The 21,028-nt window shown below is 39.8% G+C and overlaps 1 protein-coding gene across 1 annotated transcript in view; it reads right to left on the reverse strand.

The window, feature by feature from the left end:
- The window catches only part of LOC122811571 (cytochrome P450 4F22), a 363,310-nt gene that overhangs the window by 145,540 nt on the left and 196,742 nt on the right, over positions 1 to 21,028 (reverse strand). The window contains exon 5 of the mRNA XM_044083496.1: positions 1,437 to 1,564. Coding sequence (XP_043939431.1) covers positions 1,437 to 1,564 — 128 coding nt within the window. The remainder of the gene's footprint in view (positions 1 to 1,436; positions 1,565 to 21,028) is intronic.

Here is a 21,028-nt window from a genome sequence, read left to right on the forward strand (position 1 = left end):
GATTTTTGAGCTATCGTATCTACAGAATTATAAACAATGATGTCTACCTGCACAATCAACAATACAAATCTCTCAAGATGTACAAATAACAATGCAAATATAAATGATAATTTTCTCAATCAACCAGCATTTCAATTAATAATCATGTAACGGTCTACAAGTAGCTTGGTTCTGAAAATATCACTTTAATCTTTTTTAAATGTTGAAATATTGCTCTTTGTAATGACTAGCAAGCATTTAGCAACATCTTTAGTGTGGTGCATTCTCTATGGACAGTAAGAACACATTTTTGTCTCCTGACACTTCATATTATGCCCCTCCGGAATACATAGCTTACCGGATACTTGCTCACTAGGTGTTATTATTCCCCTTACTCACAGATTAGTGAAGGTAGGGGAAATTTCTGGTTAAATAGTCATTGAGACTTAAAGGGAGAAATGCACACAAGTAAACAAGCAATGATAATGCTTTTGCTTAGCGATGCAGATGTCACATCTGTCAGCACTTATTTGGGCACTAAATCTGAATTATTCAAGATATCTGAGTCTTGGAATGAGCATATAGTCACTTAACTGCACTTTTGTACTCACATTTTTGTGCTGAACACCTGAGTTCTGGACTTATTCTTGAGTGCGTCACTGCTACCATGGCCCTCTTGGATGGATCATGTTATACTGGTCGATTATTCAGAACACAGTTGTTCACTTTATGTATGAAATTAGTTAGGATGCTGGCTATCCTAGCCTTAAATGTTGGTTCATCTTAACAACTGGATTCAAAGTAATTCATATTCTGATTCACTTAAACATTTCAAACTTTACAACAATCTGATGAGACCTCATACCTAAAGAATATAGCTGGTGGCAATTTATGTCTGGGAGCTACTCAGGCTGTTGTTTTACAAAATGGAGGAGGAGGAAGAGGAAGACATCAGAAAGACATGACTACTGTTTCTGTAGTAAAGTCATCATCAGTGAAAAATAATATCATTACAAATACTGTCCAATACTGTGTATTTGGTTCAGATGCAGACAGCAGTGTATGTTAGTGGCATCCACTGCACATGGTGTGACAAACACATTGTGAGTGCAGAGGAAGAAGCAGAGCTGTATGTGCTTTAGGGGGCTTCCCTACACATTGTGAGTACAACATTGTGAGTGCAGAGGAAGAAGCAGAGCTGTATGTGCTTTAGGGCCTTCCCTACACATTGTGAGTACAACATTGTGAGTGCAGAGGAAGAAGCAGAGCTGTATGTGCTTTAGGGGGCTTCCCTACACATTGTGAGTACAACATTGTGAGTGCAGAGGAAGAAGCAGAGCTGTATGTGCTTTAGGGGGCTTCCCTACACATTGTGAGTACAACATTGTGAGTGCAGAGGAAGAAGCAGCACTGCACGTGCTTTAGGGGGCTTCCCTTCACATCCTTCTGATACTTACATGCATGACTTTTGTAGACTGGTTGAAAATTTTGACATATGGTTTCAGAATGTCAAAATGGAATGCTGGAGTAAGTAGTCGCCTGTGTCGCCCCCATTTTTCACCACTGCTAAGCAGTAAGCCATCACCTAAAAGACAAAAGGAAGAGAAAAAGCAAATTAAAGACTGATCATCAATCAAAAGCATCTAGTAAATGTCAGAAAAATGCAAAACTGTTTCACCATCTTCACAAAAGACTTGTGCTATGTAAAGACATGCAGAGCTGAGGAGGACAGACACCATGCACAGTACATCAGGTTCACGTTTTGGAACTACAACAATTTACGTGAGTTATAATCATCCATGGCAATGTAGAACATATGTCCTAATTTCTTGTCTTGCACCAGGAGCACCTAGTACACACTGTATACTCCTGTGCTTGGGATGATGGACGTGCTGCGTAGCTTGACTATACTACACAGAGCAGCAGTGACAGGAAGGTACCAAGGTACACCGTAGCTAAGTTGCGTTACCTCGTACGGTATAGTATCTATTGAAGACAACATTCGCTGGTGTGCTAGTTATAGCTGGACAAACTTCTCCCACTGGAACATTTAACTGATACAGAAATTATTAAAAGTAAAATCCTAACCAAAAATGTTGCAAAATGATGATTCAACAACTAGGCAATTGCATACGGGTCATAAACTGTACTATTATTGCACTGTTTTAATTCACTGTCTGATGTGGATTATTTATACTAATAATGTACTTATAAAACTTTTCCTGTTAGTGTTATCCTCAGCAAACTTATTTTCAAACTTTATTTTCTCAGATGTAATTCTATTTTTAAATTGTTTATAAATGTTGTTAAACATTCTATTGTTTACCAGTGTTAGGATATTTTTATAAAGCTTGTATTCTCTAGTCTTCTTCCTATATAATTTACAGAGTTCAGAGTTCCAACAAAGTGGAAGTTGATTTTTATGTATACTCTTACAAGAAGTGGTGGATACAACACTAACAACTAATAAATCATTTAAGCTGTTATATCCATAAATTTAAGTCATGATTAAGTGAGCAAGTTTGCTAGTCAGTAGAATGTAATGATTTTATTATACTCTTAATGATGGTCATTTTTTTCTGTAATTATTTTTTTAATTTTTCTGTTGATCGTATTACTTTAAACTTAAATCTTAATGAACCAGGATCAGATTAGCCCAAATGTACATATGTAGTAAGTAACAAATCCAGAGTTTTAATGCTTAGGGTTCCCCTCCATGACATGTTAACTAGCTGTAAAATTATTTCAACAAATTCTTCTTTGTTTTAGAAATGTAATTAGTCCAATTAACTCCTGAGCAATTAAAATCTCATGATAACATAACATCCTTAAGTCTCAAGATAGACTGCAAACTTAAGAAATTGTCAGTGAGATGATGATTCCAAATCTGAACTACAATAAAAGAGAATTTTCCAAACAGAATTGCTCAGAAGGGTGTCATAAACCTGTACTATTGCATATTCTTGCTAGACTATAGTTTTCTCAAGAAAAGAAAGCATTGTATGGTATATCTATAGCCTTACACCACTACCCAATTTTTTTTCATAAATATTCATATGTTGTATGTTGCCGCCTCACAGCAAGAGGCTCTCTGATTCGATCCTCGGCTGGGGTCCTTCTGTGCGGAGTCTGCATGTCCTCCCTGTGGTTGAGTGGGTTGCCTCCAGGTGCTCCGGTTTCCTCCCATATCCCAAGGACATGCTGTAGGTGGATTGGACACTCTAAATTGGCCCTAGGTGTGAGTGCGTGCGTGGGTGTGTGTTCTGTGGAAGGTTGGGTGCTGGGCTGGCAACTCAACACCATAAAACTCCACTGCCAATCATGAGTGGACAGCTGATCCACTGTGGAGACCCCTAACCAGGAAAAGCTGAAAGAAGAAGGATTCATATGTTGTGTGAATTTGGATTGCTAGCCCAGGTGTATTCCATGATTCAATGATTATTATAATTGTGTAGGTATTTACTGATATGATCCCAACTAATTCATTAAACTGGTTGCCTAAACTCTGTGCACTGGTCTTGCTGAATCAGATCTTGTATGAGTTGATCTAACTCATTTTGATTTGATTTGTTTGTTTGTTTATCTAAATCTTTAAAGTGGCCTCTAATTTTTCCATTAAAAATACAGCTCCAAATTTACTAAGGTGCAATGCGTCATGAGAGTACAAGGTGCTGTCATATCTAGCATCTTCTGAGCACTGAATAAGTTTGATATTATAGATAGTACAAAGTTGCCATAACCAACATTTAAACAGGTACACTTCAGTGAATAAAGTCATTCCAGTGAGGGGATGGAATTATTTCAGTAAGTATTATGTTGATGGATAATTACTCAAAAAGTCGTACGATGGAGTTTTTCATATGTTGAGTGGGTCATTTGTGCCTGTGTGGAGTAAAATTAAATCATAATGTAGCCTTCTTAGGAGTGTATTTGGGATCATGCTACTTACATCTGTTAATCTCAGTCCTGGTCAAGAACTCACTGTTATCGATTTCTTATTTAAACTACATACATTACTTACTGCAGGTTTAAACATAGAATTACTTAAGAATGTTGATGTCTTTATTTTGTTCTACTAAGTTTGTTGGATTGGGATTGGAAATCAATGACATTTTTGCCTCTTGCTCCTCCTTTCCCAAGTGAATGTCTTTTGTATTTCTTTTGAAAAGTAATAAATTGATCTTTATCATCCTATGAATTAGCATTTTTTCAGTTTCTTTTCCTGTAAGTTATGATCTTTGTTACTGCATAACTGTTAGGGTTACAAATACTTTCAGCACAAAAATCAGACACATTTGTTTTGGGAATTGTAATTGTTTGTGTCTTTCGGCTTTTCCCGGTTAGGGGTCGCCACAGCGGAACTCCGGTCCGCTAATGATTGGCAGTAGAGTTTTACGTGCTGGCTTGCCGGGCCTAACGCACAACCTTCAACGAAGGAACGCCCATTCACGCATGTCGCCACATAGAAGATGCTCTGAGAATCGAACGGGCAACGTCTAACTGTGAGGCGACAACGCTACCACAGCACCACCACCGTTTTAGGAATTGTAATACTGTCTGAAAAAATTCTTATTTGATAGAATAATGTCATTGCGTTTGAAATGTCCTTATTAAGTACATTATCATTTGGCTCAGAATTTTCTTGTACATGTTTTCTAAACTACTTCCAACATTGGGGCTGACTATTATCAGGTCTAGGTATTAATTTTGGCATGGGGGCGTTTCACTGGGATTGGCATGCTGATGCACATCGCACTGTGAACTGTTGTTGTTTCATGCTTATCAGAGTACAAGCTTATGAAAGAGTCTGTCAGTAAGTTGTCTGGTTTAAGTGATTTCTTATCATTTCTACTAATCAGACTTGAGTGTAGCAAAGGTATTAGTGTATTTTAAATGCTTTCTTTCTTTTCCCTTTCCTTCAGTGCTTTAAATAAGAGAGAGTTTGTTTAGTGCTGCAGAATACTTCCTTAATGTTCCATTTATTGGGAGAATGTGTTTCTACTCATCTGGTCTCAGATGTTTAGTGCTGCAGAGTACTTCTTTAGTGCTCCATTTATTGGGAGAATGTGTTTCTACCCATCTGGTCTCAGATGTTTAGTGCTGCAGAGTACTTCCTTAGTGTTCCATTTATTGGGAGAATGTGTTTCTACCCATCTGGTCTCACATGTTTAGTGCTGCAGAGTACTTCCTTAGTGCTCCATTTATTCGGAGAATGTGTTTCTACCCATCTGGTCTCAGATGTTTAGTGCTGAGAATGTGTTTACCCATCTGCTCTCAGATGTTTAGTGCGTTTCTACCCATCTGGTCTCAGATGTTTAGTGCTGCATTGTACTTCCTTAGTGTTCAATTTATTGGGAGAATGTGTTTCTACCCATCTGGTCTCAGATGTTTAGTGCTGCAGAGTACTTCCTTAATGTTCCATTTATTGGGAGAATGTGTTTCTACCCATCTGCTCTCAGATGTTTAGTGCTGCAGAGTACTTCCTTAGTGTTCCATTTATTGGGAGAATTTGTTTCTACCCATCTGGTCTCAGATGTTTAGTGCTGCATTGTACTTCCTTAGTGTTCAGTTTATTGGGAGAATGTGTTTCTACCCATCTGGTCTCAGATATTTAGTGTGGCAGAGTACTTCCTTACTGTTCCATTTATTGAGATAATGTTTTTCTACCCATCTGGTCTCAGACTATACCCTAATAAAGCCCATGACAGCATGTCTACCAATGATACTTTTTTACATAGGTTCGTATATACTTAGCAGGCTATTGATCTGTGAGGATATTGACAAGTCCTTCCTTACACTTTTATGGCATTTTTTTGGCATTTATATTTTGTGTATATATAACCCAGAGTTGGGCAAAACGAGGATATTTTGGGACATTTACATGTTTCCCATACCCATGAGGGACAGGGGTGTTAAACCAGGGGAATCTGTAGTTATCCATCCATTTGTCCGAAATGCATTTGAATAGAGTAAGAGAAATACTTTGCTTTAAGTAGAGTGGTAGACAGTTCAACCCAGCCACTGGGGATGCACAAGCCAGTGCATTTCTTTGTGCTGGTCCCAAGCCCGGATAAATGGGGAGGGTTGTGTCAGGAAGGGCATCCGGCATAAAACTTCGCCAAATCTTTTCATGCAGTCACCAGTTAATATTTCCATACTGGATTGGTTGAGGCCCGGGTTAACAACGACCACCACCAGTACTGTTAGCCAACAGGGTGCTGGCAGAAATTGGGCTACTGTTGGCCAAAGGAGGAGAAGAGGCAGAAGGCATGGCCGAAGGCAGGAAGAGAGGAGAAAGGCTAGGACTGTGGTAGTGAGGGTCGGAACTTTGAATGTTGGCAGTATGACTGGTATAGGGAGAGAGCTAGCTGATATGATGGACGGAAGGAAGGTTGGTATATTGTGTGTGCAAGAGACCAGATGGAAAGGGAGTAAGGCTAGGTATATCGGAGGTGGGGTTCAAATTGTTTTATCATGGTGTGGATGGGAGAAGAAATGGCGTAGGAGTTACTCTGAAAGAACAGTATGCAAAGAGTGTTTTGAAGGTGAAAAGGGTGTCGGATAGAGTGATGTTTATGAAGCTGGAAATTGATGGTGTAATGATTAATGTTGTTAGTGCATATGCTCCACAAGTTGGGTGTGCAATGGATGAGAAAGACAAATTTTGGACTGAATTGGATGAAGTGGTGATGACTGTACCCAAGGGTGAGAGAGTGGTGATTGGAGCAGATTTAAATGGGCATGTTGGTGAAGGGAACAGTGGGGATGAGGAAGTGATGGGTAGGTATGATGTTAAAGGAATGCAGAAGTTCAGATGGTAGTGGATTTTGCGAAAAGGATGGATATGGCTGTGATGAATACATATTTTAACAAGAGGGAGGAGCATAGCGTGACATACAAGAGTGGAGGAAGATGCACACAGGTGGATTATATCTTATGTAGGAGGGCCAGTTTGAAGGAGATTGGAGACTGTAAAGTGGTGGCCGGAGAAAGTGTAGTTAGGCATCATAGGATGGTGTTTTGTAAGATGACGTTGGTGATCAAGAAGAGGAGGAGGAGTGTGAGGGCAGCACCAAGGATCAAATGGTGGAAATTGAAAAAGGGTAATTGTGAGGTGGAGTTCAGGGATGAGTTAAGACAGGCACTGGGTGGCAGTGAAGAGTTACCAAATAGCTGGGTAACTACAGCAGAGAGGGAGACGGCTAAAAAGGTGCTTGGTATCACACTGGGACAGAGTAAGGACGACAAGGAGACATGGTGGTGGAATAAGGAAGTACAGAAGAGTATACAGGCAAAGAGGTTGGCAAAGAAGAAGTGGGATTGTCAGAGAGATGAAGACAGTAGACAGGAGTATAAGGAGATGAGGTGCACGGCAAAGAGAGAGGTGGCAAAGGCTAAGGATAAGGCATATAAAGAGTTGTATGAAAGGTTGAACACTAAGGAGGGAGAAAAGGACCTGTACTGATTGGCTAGACAGAGGGACCGAGCTACGAAAGGTGTGCAGCAGGTAAAGGTGATAAAGGATAATGAGGGAAACATACAAGCGAGGAGAGTGTGTTGAGGAGATGGAAAGAGTACTTTGAGGGGTTGATGAATGAGGAGAATGAGAGGGAGTGAAGGTTGGATGATGTAGGGATAGTGAATCATGAAGTACAATGGATTAGTAAGGATAGCTATGAAGAGAATGAAAAATGGAAAGGCTGTTGGCCCAGATGACATACCTGTGGAAGCATGGAGGTGTTTAGGTGAAATGGCAGTGGACTTTTTAACCAGATTGTTTAATGAAATCTTGGAAAGTAAGAGGATGCCTGAGGAATGGAGAAAAAGTGTTTTGTTACCGATTTTTAAGAATAAGGGTGATGTGCAGAGCTGAAGTAACTACAGAGGGATTAAATTGATCAGTCACAGCATGAAGTTATGGGAAAGAGTAGTGGAAGCTAGGTTAAAAAGGGATGTGATGATTAGTGAACAGCAGTATGGTTTCATGCCAGGAAAGAGCACTACAAATGCGATGTTTGCTCTGAGAGTGTTGATGGAGAAGTACAGAGAATGTCAGAAGGAGTTGCATTGTGTTTTTGTAGACTTGGAGAAAGCATATGACAGGGTGCCTAGAGAGGAGTTGTGGTATTGTATGAGGAAGTCGGGAGTGGCAGAGAAGTATGTAACAGTGGTACAGGATATGTACGAGGGTAGTGTGACAGTGGTGAAGTCTGCAGTGGGAGTGACAGATGCATTTAAGGTGGAGGTGGGATTACATCAAGGATCAGCTCTGAGCCCTTTCTTATTTGCAGTGGTGACGGATAGGTTGACAAACGAGATCAGACAGGAGTCCCTGTGGAATATGATGTTTGCAGATGACATTGTGATATGTAGTGAGAGTAGGGAACAGGTTGAGGAGACCCTGGAGAGGTGGATATATGCTCTAGAGAGGAGAGGAATGAAGGTCAGCAGGACTAAGACAGAATATATGTGTGTGAATGACAGGGAGGATAGAGGAATGGTGAGGATGCAGGGAGTAGAGTTGGCGAAGGTGGATGAGTTTAAATACTTGGGATCAACAGTTCAGAGTAATGGCGAGTGTGGAAGAGAGGTGAAGAAGAGAGTACAGGCAGGGTGGAATGGGTGGAGAAGAGTGTCAGGAGTGATTTGTGACAGACGAGTACCTGTAAGAGTGAAAGGGAAGGTCTACAAGACAGTAGTGAGACCAGCTATGTTATATGGGTTGGAGACAGTGGCATTGACAAAAAGGCAGGCGTTTGAGCTGGATGTGGCAGAGTTGAAGATGTTAAGATTTGCACTGGGTGTGACGAGGGTAGACAGGATTAGGAATAAGTATATTAGAGGGTCAGCCCAGGTTGGAAGGTTTGGAGACAACGCCAGAGAGGCAAGATTATGTTGGTTTGGATATGTGCTGAGGAGGGATGCGGAGTATATTGGGAAAAAGATGTTAAGGATGAAGCTACCAGGTAACAGGAAAAGAGGAAGGCCTAAGATAAGGTTTATGGATGTGGTGAGAGAGGACAAGCAGGTGGTTGGTGTGAGACAGCAAGATGCAGAGGACAGGAAGAAATGGAAACAGGTGATCCGCTGTGGAGACCCTTAACGGGAACAGCTGAAAGTAGATGATGATGAGAGTGGAAGACAGTTCCACAAAAGTGATATAGTCACTGTGATACAAACATCCCTCCAACATGTTCTGTTTATTTTGCAAAAGAGATTGAGATCCTTCAGTGAGTGTTTATGATGCCATTGGACTTCTGGCTGTATAACCGGTCTGATAGAAGTGGGTCTGTTGATGTGTGGGTATGCAATCTGAGAATACTGGATAGGGGTGAAGTTTGAGCTTAATGTGTATGATAACTGGCTCCTTCCCTTGGGTCTGTGTATGTGATATAATTTATTATTATATCTGCGCAGTGCTGGGCATGGTTTCTGTCATTTTAATGTAAGTCTTCTAAAAAGGCTTTGCGGTGATCCTTTGCCTGCACGGCTATTTTTACCTCTTATCTGGCTTTGACCAAAGACACTGTTCAGTTGGTCATTGCTTCCCAATAAATGTGCTAATGTCTTTATTTTAATACAATTATCACAAAGTAAAATATCAGGAGATAAAAACTTAATGTAAGCCACACAGCAGCAATATTTAGTGAGGTATTCAAGTCCTCCAATACATAACAATTAAAAGAGTCCTTTAGATTTCAAAAAGGAGCCATTATTTGATTGAAAGAAATATTCATAAAAACTAAAGCCAACCTACAAAAAAATAACAAAAAGCTGATCTTCACTGAAAAAAATTCACATAAAAGTTTAATATTGACTGTAAAACAGTACATCTGCCTTAGCAAGTTATATTGTAAGGTCAAATGTAAAGTTAACTTACTGACATTAATTTAAATTGGAGCAAGCCTTGTGTGTAGTACAATTATCATTCTACCAGTCTCTGGGTATTACAGAAAAACACACAAAACAGACCCATTTAAAAAAAAACAGCTTCTGACTAGCTGGCTGAACTGTCTATCAACCTAGTCCACCAGGACTGTTTTGTTTATGCCACCAGGCATAGCTCTCATGTACAGATTTTTGCAGAATGTCCAGATTTTTGACACATATTTTGGTCCATTTTTCATAAAATTATGATTTTTCTGACAAATCATTTAAGATTGAAGTCAGGAAATAATGACAGACATTTGAGTTTCATACTTCATACTATTCAGAAAATGTATACTAATGCAAAACCTGTTATTCTATCAACTTTTTAAGTTTGTAAGAGTAATATTTAAAAATTGTCCCAAATGCTCGGCCTTTGTCCCCCCATTTTTTATGGCTTTGTCCAGATTTCTTGCTCTAACAGGTTGAGAGGTATGCCACCAGGGAAAATAGAAAAAAAAAACAACAACAAAAAGGTTAGTTATCACAAAACTGAAAAAGGGAAGAGAGAATTCACAAAGAAAAACAAACCTCTAGATTAATTCCAGTTGATGTAAATAGTGCTACAAAACTCTCATTAACTTCCTCATGGAAGCAGATCAGTTTTTAAAGCAAAACAATCAGTTCCTGATTGACTGACTGAGCTGTCACTCAATGAAGTCCAATATGCTACTAGGGAAAACAGAAAAAAACTCCAATAAAGTGAGTTTCCACAGCCTTGTAAAAGGCAGGAGAAGACTTGCATAGAAAAATAAAATCCCATATTGACTCTGATGAAAGTAAATAGTGCTGTAAAAGTCTCAGTGATTGGGTTCCCAGTGATCACTAATCCCCTCCTCCTTCCTGTCACTCATCCACTCCATTTTGACTTTTCTACCTAGCTGGCATTCTTTGGGATTCAAGTCTCTGGTGATGACTAGCTGACCACTTGCTCCTCCCTCCTCCTTCTCAACTGCCACAGTGCTGTAGTCCTTCCTACTCAGCATGGGTTTGTTCTCCTACCCACTTCTCCTCAGCTGTTTCTTTCATCTGCATCACATCTGAAGTTCTGCCTTTTCTCATCTATGCTCAGCTTCTGTTAGCTGCTAAAACTCTGGCATGTCTTCTCTGATCTCCCAGGCAATGCCCTGAAGTCATTTATAAAAACCATCAAGAAAGAATCTAGTCAGTTAGATTATGGTCACCACACTCCATAAAAATTATTTGGTCTGACTATTTGGCTGTGGCTTAGTCAATGGATGATCTTCCAAATGCAGATGTTGTAAATCAGGTCTACTTTCCCTAATAACATTACACTGAAACAATTAGTTGATTTAGGTGGTAAAAGTGCCTGACACATGAGACTATTCAGGAAGTGAAATGCAAATGAAATGTTCCCTGAATTAAAGTCTGCATCTGCTTCTCAAATACCTTTATTTAGAGATTTTATCTTGTACAAAATAACAAATGTGAAAACATGAAATGTAGAACTTCAGTAGGCAAACAAAATATGATGACAATAAACATTTAAATTAAATCAAAGCAAAAAGAAAACTTATCTTGTTTATTTATACTATACTAAAGCTAAGAAGCTGCAGTGGTACAGCGGTAGCGTTGTTGCCTCACAGCAAGAGGTTCTCCTATTCGATTCTCGGCTGGAGTGCCTTCTGTGTGGAGTCTGCATGTCCTCCCCGCAGTCGAGTGGCCTCTGAAAGACATGCGTGAATGGGCGTGCCTTCACTGAAGTTTGGGCATCGGGCTGGCAACTCGGCACCATAAAAATCTACTACCAATCATTAGTGGACAGGAGTTCCGCTGTGGCGACCCCTAACTGGGAAAAGCCGAAAAGACAAACAAACGTGCAAACAGAAGAGGCTAGTTAATCAAGGATCAGAACTTCTTGTGAAGTAGTGTTACAAATTATATACTAGATTACATGGAGGGTTATATATGATAAATGAATCTAAATAATAGGAAACCCATATAAGTTGTTTATGTAAGTATTAATATGCAGCTTCTCACTGGTAGTTGACAGTGGAGAGGCTGGAAGTCAGAACTGAGAAATCTGTTTGAAAAAGGGTTTCACCATTTTTAGTCTGTTTTTTAAGCTAGTACAAATAATCACATAACTCTCTAGCAGACTTTGTAACAGACAATGTTCTTCTAAATGCTGAGTGGCCTCAGCAACATTATTTTGTACTCACAGTGTGCTTGTTCAATTTGTGCCACAATGTGATCTGCATTATTTCACTGTTCTGCCTGTTGCACAGGATAGGAGGCAACATTATCAAGCATGAAGAAAACAATTCTTTAGACAGGATAGCAAAAAACTTGCAATACGATAATGAGGAAACATGAAAATCATGATGAGCACCAGACAAATGTTAATTTAAACAGCATAAAACTCATGGGAAGTTTAGTTATTTCAATATGGTTAGTATTTTGAAATTAAAGGCATTAATTAGGTAAGTAATAGATACATATGTATAATAGTTTTTGTGATATTTATATCTATCTAAAATCTGCATGTTTATGAATGTACAATATTTTTTGTCCACTTGCTTTGCACCATTTGTAATGGTATTTTTATGGTATAATGCCATTATTTTAAACATCCTAGAGAACCTCAAATATTTTTAAACATTGTTTAGAGAGTATAGTTACATTATATATATATTTATATATTATAAAACTAGGAATGATTTTATAAGAATTCTATTCGCATATAGGCTTTTTTAGTCAAGGTACCTTTAAATGCGAATCTTTTGAATTGATTGCTTAATTGGATATGGTATAAAAAGTCTGTCTTGTATTGTTGAGTTGTCTGAAGAAGAAGTTGAGGTATTGGCCTCAATGAAAGCGCTAACATTAAAGGATTGTGTGTGAAGTAATAACGGTAAGCTTGCCTTTGTGTTCGTTTCACCAATGTGCAGAATTAGTTGTAGATGGCATCACCTATACTCAACTGGAAGACACAGCAAATTTGCTAGCCAACAAACTCAGCTCAGATTTCACCTCCCTATCACCCACAGTTCTCCCCTCAAAAATATCCTCCACCACTTCACTGCCAATTATCACAAAAGTACAGGTTGCCAATGCGTTCTTTAAAGCAAAAAACACAGCTTCAGTGGGGCCTGACAATATACCAGGTGCCTCTTAAACAACTTAAATCAGGACATATCAGGTCCATTAGGATTTCTATTTAACCACAGCCTCCGGGCTGGCTTTGTCCCAACAGAGTGGAGGACAGCAACAGTCATTCCTCTGCATAAATGGGGACCATTTACTGACCCAGAAAATTACAGACTCATAAGTCTGTCAAGTTTTATATGTAAGGCCACGGAAAGAATAATCATGACCCTGATAAATAATGACACAGGAGAGTCCCAAACACTGGAACTGGCCTGGTTTGGCTTTGTCAAGGGCAGGTCATGCCTACTGAACCTGGTAGATTTCTTTGAAAATGTCAGGCCATGGATGAGAATAAAACAGTACATACCACCTACCTCGACCTGGCCAACACATCTGATACAATTCTCCACTCATATATTATAAATAAACTCACAAAACTGGGCATAGATCCCTATGTCACAAGATGGATAGGCAATTGTCTCATGGACTGGACATGTGATTAAAGTAAGTGAATCCAGATCCAGTAACAGGCCAGTTACTAGTGGTTAGCCAGAGGGGTCAGTACTGGGACCACCCCTGCTTGGAATATACTTCTCTGAAGTCAAGGCAAATGTTGAAGGCCTCTGGATGACAATGTTTGCCAATGACTGCAAGCTTGGGGCAATCATTTAATCTCCAGTGATGTAGACATCCTTCAGGATGGTCCAGATCAGACAAATGATTGGTGCCAGAACCATGGCCTAAAACTAAATGCAAAAAATACATTATGATGCCCTTTGGGATGTTAAATACCCATGTAAAATACAAACTCAACAGCACACCCATTAAATTGGGACACAAAGGTGAGACTAGGCACGCAGATAGATAGTAGCCTGAACTCTGACCACCATGTGTCCACAGTGGTGAAGAAATCATTTTATGTGGGACAACTTATCAGTAAATGTATGGCATCCAGACCTAAGGAAATTATAGTACCACTGTACTCAGCTATTATTAGACCAATTATTGAGTACAATGCACCATTTAGCATGAATTTGGCCAGGCATTTACAGCAGCTGAAGTGGCCTCAGAGGTTTCTCACAAAGGGAATACAGGGTGGAAACAACATGAACTATGCGGATAGAATAAAAGCCCTATGCCTTTACTCTGTGTCCTACAGACTATTAAAAGGTGACCTATGCCTGATTTACAAGGCACCCCCAAATCTAGCCCTGATGGAGCTGCTACACATCTGGAAGCAAACAGCATGAGGGTCACCCACTCTAGGGATCTAAACTTAGTCAGCGGCTCAGACATACTGGAGAGGGTCTATATCATATGAGCAAATCGCACAAATTGTGAACGCTCATAATATCGAATGTACCAGACCTCGAACTTCCTCAGAAAAAGCACTTTGAGGTCCGGTATGTTCGTTATTATGAGCGTTCGCAATTTGTGCGATTTGCTCATATGATATAGACCCACTGAAGAGACAGATGTGTGTGTCAGAGATTGCCCCTTCTTAGGAACAGGCTTCCTATTCACATTAAGCAGTGCACTTCACTGGGCCTCTTCAAATGCAGTTTGGATCAATGGATGGGAATTCACAAATTCACACCTGGGATAGTGCCTATATCCCTTATGGACAGAGGCAATCTGTATGATACTCAATGCACAGGCACAAATCCATGCCATCCTCTTGCCTGTAGGGGCCATATATTGTGTAAAATTGACTTGTATTGGGTAAGCTTGTAGTAATCTCCTATGAAGAGATAAAAAGTTACCTATTTTTAATTGTTTCTTTGTCACAGATAGCATAGGGACATGATGGAAACCTGGGTTGCAAGGTTTAACAAATGCATCTCATCAATAAGAATAAAACAGGTGAAAAATTGAAAAAAAACACTGCTACTACATTTGAATGGAGAAAATGTTTATATTAGATACATCAAACTATACCATATGTTATGACAAATTTATATAATGTGCAGGAAAGGTTAAAAAAATGTTTTCAGCTGCAGAAAAAATATGAAATTTGACATTTGTAAGTTCAAAATTGCAGTAGAGAAAGGACACAACACTCATATGTATTATGTAAGACTAGGATAACTAGAAACATCTGTGAGTTCTCAGACACTGACACAGGAATTATGATACAAAAACTTCACATCTGCACTTCAGAAAGAGAATGTCTGAACCAAGTTTAACATTAGAAAACATCCTTAATGAGATCACTAGTGATGGCAGCAAAGACAGAAGGGTACAAGATATAAAAAATATAAACAGAACAGGAAGTGACAATGATCTGTTGAAAGATGAATGTGATGGAAAAAAACTGAATGTGTCATATGGTATGAAGAATGCTACAAATAACATGGGAAGTAAAATGTCTGTCTGTAGATCCTGTGGAAGACCATTTCCACACAAGGGACGCTGTCCTAAAACGGATAGTTATGTGCAAATTACAAAAAATATAATAAAAATAGAAAATAAATTAAACTATTTTACCAGTGTAAAAAGCTGTAGTAGAACACAGAATACCAAAAACATATAGGTTCTTAGGTATATATTAGTGTTACAACCATAATGGCCTTTATTTTTAGGGTTATGTGTAAATTATGGCATGGTTTGTCAAACGTTTACAGGTTCTCTATATCCATTAACATCACAGCTGACAGACCAGGGGTGAATTTCTGATTTCCCATCCAATGGGCCATATTGTGATTGAACAATGTCAGGGAAGAACTCCACTTCACATGGATGAGAAGCTTGTTCCAGAGAAGGGGCATTCTCTGAGACACAGACCTGTCCATCCAACATGTCCTATTTATGTTGCAAGAAAGGTTTAAGTCCCTGAATCATGTAGTTCTGATGCTATTTGTTTTGCATATATGGAAGAGGACCATCAGAGCAGGATCCTCGGATACCTTATGTGCTAGACCTAGAACACCCCTTAGCAGTCTGTAGGGGACAGAGTATAGGGATATGGTTCTGAGGTAATCTACATGGGACATGTTGTTAATGCCCTGTATTCTTCTTTGTGAGAACCTTGGTGGATGTTCCACTTGTTGCGTGTGCCTGGTCAGGTACATACAGTAGGGGGCATTGTACTCAATAATAGGTCTAATGAGGGATGAGTAGAGTGGAACGATGACTTCCATGAACCACGATGCCATAACCTTGCTTATAAGTTGAGAATGTAGATGATTTCTACCTTAGACACATGTTGGTCAAAAGTCAGGTTACTGTCTACATATGTTATCAATATGGTAGTTCTGAGGTAGCTGACTTCCCAAATGGTACTATTATGCAATTCTTGGTATTGAGTTTTAAACTGTGTCTATGGCACCATTTATTTGTCTGTTTTAGCCCTTCTCGGAGAATATTAGTTTCTTGGCTGGCTTCTATGACTGCTCCCAGTTTGCAATAATCTGCAAACAAGGTCAGCTAGTGGCCCTTAATGTTAGCCTTAACTTCCAAGAAGTAGAGGCCAAAAAGGAAAGGACCCATCAATAAGCCCTGGGGGGGGGGGGGGGCTCTGCAATGGGCATGTCTTTTGTAGAAGTGGAGACTCATATCCTAACTTCATGGGTCCTGAGAGCCAGCTGGCAACCCAGTGTGTAACATAGAGGTTTATGCCCAATTCCCTGAGTTTGTTTACAATGTCCGAGTAGCATATTGCATCAAATTGGCCAGGTCAAGATAGGCAGCATACACTACTTTGCCCTTGTCCACCACCTTGGTGGGGCAGCACAGTGGTGTAGCTGTTAGCATTGTCACCTTACAGCAAGAGGTTCTCCAGTTCAATTCTCAGCTGGTGTGCCTTCTGTGCAGAGTCTGCATGTCCTCCCTGCATTCACGTGTGTTTCCTCCAGGCACTGAAGTATCTTCCCACATTCCAAAGACATGCAGTAGGTGGATTGTACACTCTAAATTGTCCAAATGTGTGAGTGTGTGCATGCGAATGTGAGTGGTGCACCCTCCAAGGAGGGTTGGGCCTTGGGCTAGCAACCTGAGCTCTTAATACTCGTAAATGTTACAGAAACAACAAGTGCTGAAAGGTGCTCATTGCTCAATGTACCACATGGTGTGTAAATGGGAAAGAGAGACAGGCAGATTGCCTTTCTGACCTTCTTGAAGAAGTCCACCAGGTTAAGTAGGAATGATCTTTCCTTGACAAAATTGAACTGGGTTGGATCCAGTTTCCAGAGGTTTCCAATGTCATTAGTAATCATTTCTATTACAATTCTTTCCATGGCTTTAAATATGAGACTAGTCAGATTAATCAGTCTGTAGTAGGCCTGCCCTTATGCAGATGGAGAAATACATCAAAGCTTCTCTGATCAGAAGTTGGATCCAGGCCATTGTTGTGAGAGTGTTGTGTCTTAACCACTAGACCACCATGGACTCAGATTTAATGCCCTGAAAAGACAGAATCTGGAAAGACATAGTGCAAAAAATACTAATTATCTTGTATATATAACTGACTAGCAGTCATTCATGTTCAGCTCAGACCTACTGAGCTGTGCTCTAATGGACCACCTGCAGCAAACTGCATGAATTTCACAGTTTGCAATGGCAGCATGTAGAGCACAGAGTAATGTACCTTGGGATGAGCTCTCGCAGTATAAAACTGTATGAACTCCAGAATATGACAGTGATAAATAAGGGTTATTGCAGTAGTCCTGTTAGTGTAATATATGCATGTTGCGGTTCTCTGCTCCAGAAAGCATAATAACTTTCAAGTACAGCATTTCAATATACATGTTTGGATGACCAAAATCATATAACTAACAGCACAAAAATAGTAGTAAAGGGGATATGAGCATGGCAAGGGAAACATACAAGGGGAACACATAGAAGAATACAAGATAGGGGACCAGTAAGTAAGGATAACTTTTATTTTTGCTGTAGGGCAGAATTACTTTTTTCAATATAAAGAGAAGAGGGATCAAGGGAAACCTGGCTATAGAATTGTTTGCATGGGTAAACAGTCATACTTAAAATAATACATATAAACAAGGGGTGGCTACGTACACATGATGATGGCATAACAAGGAATGGGCACAAATGTGCAGATGGTGGACAAATAGTGATGGGGAAGGTAGGACTGCACACAATGTATGGGCATGATACAGTAGAAAGAGGGTCACACCAAGCAGTGGGTAGCATGTGTTTTTGGCTGTAGGTGGGGCTGTAAGGTTAGCCCAGAGTGTAACTTTCCCAGAACTATAATTATGTATTGTTCTAGCATAGCTGGTGGTAGTGGCCAGATCACCAATTAGTGACCCGCTGGCTGAATGAGTCTGCAGCTGGTTGAATAAGTCTGCCATCCACTCCAGGAGGGACTTGGGGTGGCCTGACAATCCAGTGCATCCTCATCCAGCTACTGCAGCTGTGGCTGAGTCACTTGTTTGTAAACTTGGCTATTCATCTGACAGTGTCCTTTACCCACTCTGGCAAGGCAGACACATCTCCAGCATTAGACCCGCCATCTACTACATTGGCAGGAGGCTGTGCTAAAGGCAGCTGGTCCTCCTCCTCTTCTTCTTCTTTTTCTTCATCAGGTGGACCCATATAGTGGATTCCCAATATGGGAATTGCTATAAGTGTGACATATCATTAAAATAAAGTCAAATATATAGCAGAATGCAGTTGTACATGCCATGCCCTACTGTCAGCTTTTTCACTCTCGGTATGACAGACCAGTTGGTTTCACTCTCTGTATGACAGACCACTTGGTTTCACTCTCTGTATGACAGACCACTTGGTTTCACTCTCTGTATGACAGACCACTTGGTTTCACTCTCTGTATGACAGACCACTTGGTTTCACTCTCTGTATGACAGACCACTTGGTTTGGGCATGTATCTTGATGAGATGAAAGAGCACGAAGAGCACGCAGTGCAACCACTGGATGGATTGGCATGTATTTAGCAGGAACAAATCATTACAAAAACAAGCACTACATCATTGGGCATTCTGTTTGCACTTCTACTTCCCACTCCAACCACAGTCCTGGCTGGTTCTGCCTGAGGTTATCATACTTTTATCTGCACTGCTCTGCAGTCTATGGGAAGTCTGCAGTTGTAGATTGCTTGAGGCCCAGGTCATACTAGGCATCAACTTTCTCGAATGGGTCCTTTATTTTTAATTTCTCCAAATGTTTTGGATTTCTCCTACTATGTCCATACCACAGTCTCCATTACTGAGGCAGGATATGATTAAAGTTTAGGAAATTAGTAGTGCTTTAGTCTTTGATGTTGACAACAGTGTTCTTTTCAGCACCCATGGTGTGTACTCAGAATTGCCTCTTTCTACGGTTCATATGGGCTTACATGCATTAGTAGCATATTTAAGTGCACTTGAAAATTGTTTTTATTATCCCTTTTACTTCTACAACAACTAATGCAATATCTGGGTATCTTTATTCTATATTATTCTAGTTTTTGCTTGCATATAATGGCATTTTATGACTTTATGTCTCAGTGTGCAGGACCCTATAATCTCCAGGTATAGCTGTTTCAATGATTAATATTATTTTGATCCTGTTTTCTTTGACTACATCTTGTTTTCTTGGCTCTACTTTCTTAACTGTTGGCATTGGATGATCCCATGTGATTAGAACTTCTTCATTTAATCTTTGTGGTGATGTTTCAAGCGGTTCTCGGCTACCCATATGTTGTAATGTTTGTAAAGTGCTAAATGCAGCAGTTTTGTCACATTATTGTGCCTTTCAGTGTACAGATCCTCAGCCATGAATATATCACAACCAACAAGATGTGCCATTGTTTCTAATTCTGAAGTACTGAACTAACATTTGTCTCTGTCTCCCGCTTTCTCTATAGACTTTGTAAGTCAACATATATGCAGTCTGTTATTTTGAGCACCTATAATTAGCCTTTCATGTCCTTAGCCATTCATGCATCAAATCTTGATCAAAATATGGCTGTTCCACGAGTTCTGTGTACTTGCCACTATAATTGTGGGCTTTCCAACTCTCGTTCTTTTTCTTGTGGTCACATTCTTTAAATTCTTTTGTTTTTTTTTTTTTTTTGGTACTTTAAGTTGCTTAACGATTTTTATGCACTTCTGGTTTGATTTCCATTCCTTCTTCTTTCATAGGATCTTAGGTTGGTACTAGGCTATCAACCCTAGGGCCTATACAAGCCTAGCCATAACAATTCCCTGGCTATTTCTTCCCACAATATTTACTTCCTTGGACCCCTGTCCAGCAAGGTGACTGACATGATCTGAAATGGTTTTGCTAGTCTGAGCAAAGATGTCATCTTTGACGTGTTTTCTTTATGGTTTAGAAGTGTCACTGTGTTTGGATTTCATGATGTGAGTAAATATGTATGCAGTCTTATGACTGCAGTCCTGTACACATAATTAACTGTTACACTGTTTATTTTGAGTTGTCACCTCACAGCAAGACGTTGTTGCGTTCTATTCTCAGCTAGAGCGTCTTCTGTGTGGAGGCATGTGTGAATGGGCATGCCTTCGTTGAAGGTTGTGCATCAGGGCTGGTAACTCGGCACATAAAAATCCCCTACCAAACATTAGCGGACGGAGTTCAGCTGTGGCGACCCCTACCTGGGATAAGCCGAAAGACACAACAACAACTGAAGTTTTGAAATGTGTTTGCAAAGTTGCTGTTTACATTTTTGACAATACTTTATTGCAAACAACAGTGCTTGCTCTTTGAATTAAAAAGGAGACTTGAAACTGAATTAAAAAGGAGACTTGAAACTGACTGGTTTATATATATAGCCAGATTTCATAGCAGGCATTTTGGTGGTGTGCATGTGAGAAAAACACTAGAGCATGTGCCCAAATGCACATTTTGTAACTAAGTCTTCTTGCTATAAGCTCTGGATGTATATTCTAATTTTCTACCTTCAGATTAATGTTGCACTGATGTGATGGCTTGATGTAGAAGGTGTGAGGAGCTGTTTAATGTGGTGACCCAGGAAGTGAAATACATATGAAATGCCCTCTAAATTACTCAAACGCTTGCTTACTATACAGC

The sequence above is a fragment of the Protopterus annectens genome, chromosome 9.part0 (assembly GCF_019279795.1).
Source record: "Protopterus annectens isolate FY-2018-M chromosome 9.part0, PAN1.0, whole genome shotgun sequence".
NCBI classification, from domain to species: Eukaryota; Metazoa; Chordata; order Ceratodontiformes; family Protopteridae; genus Protopterus; species Protopterus annectens.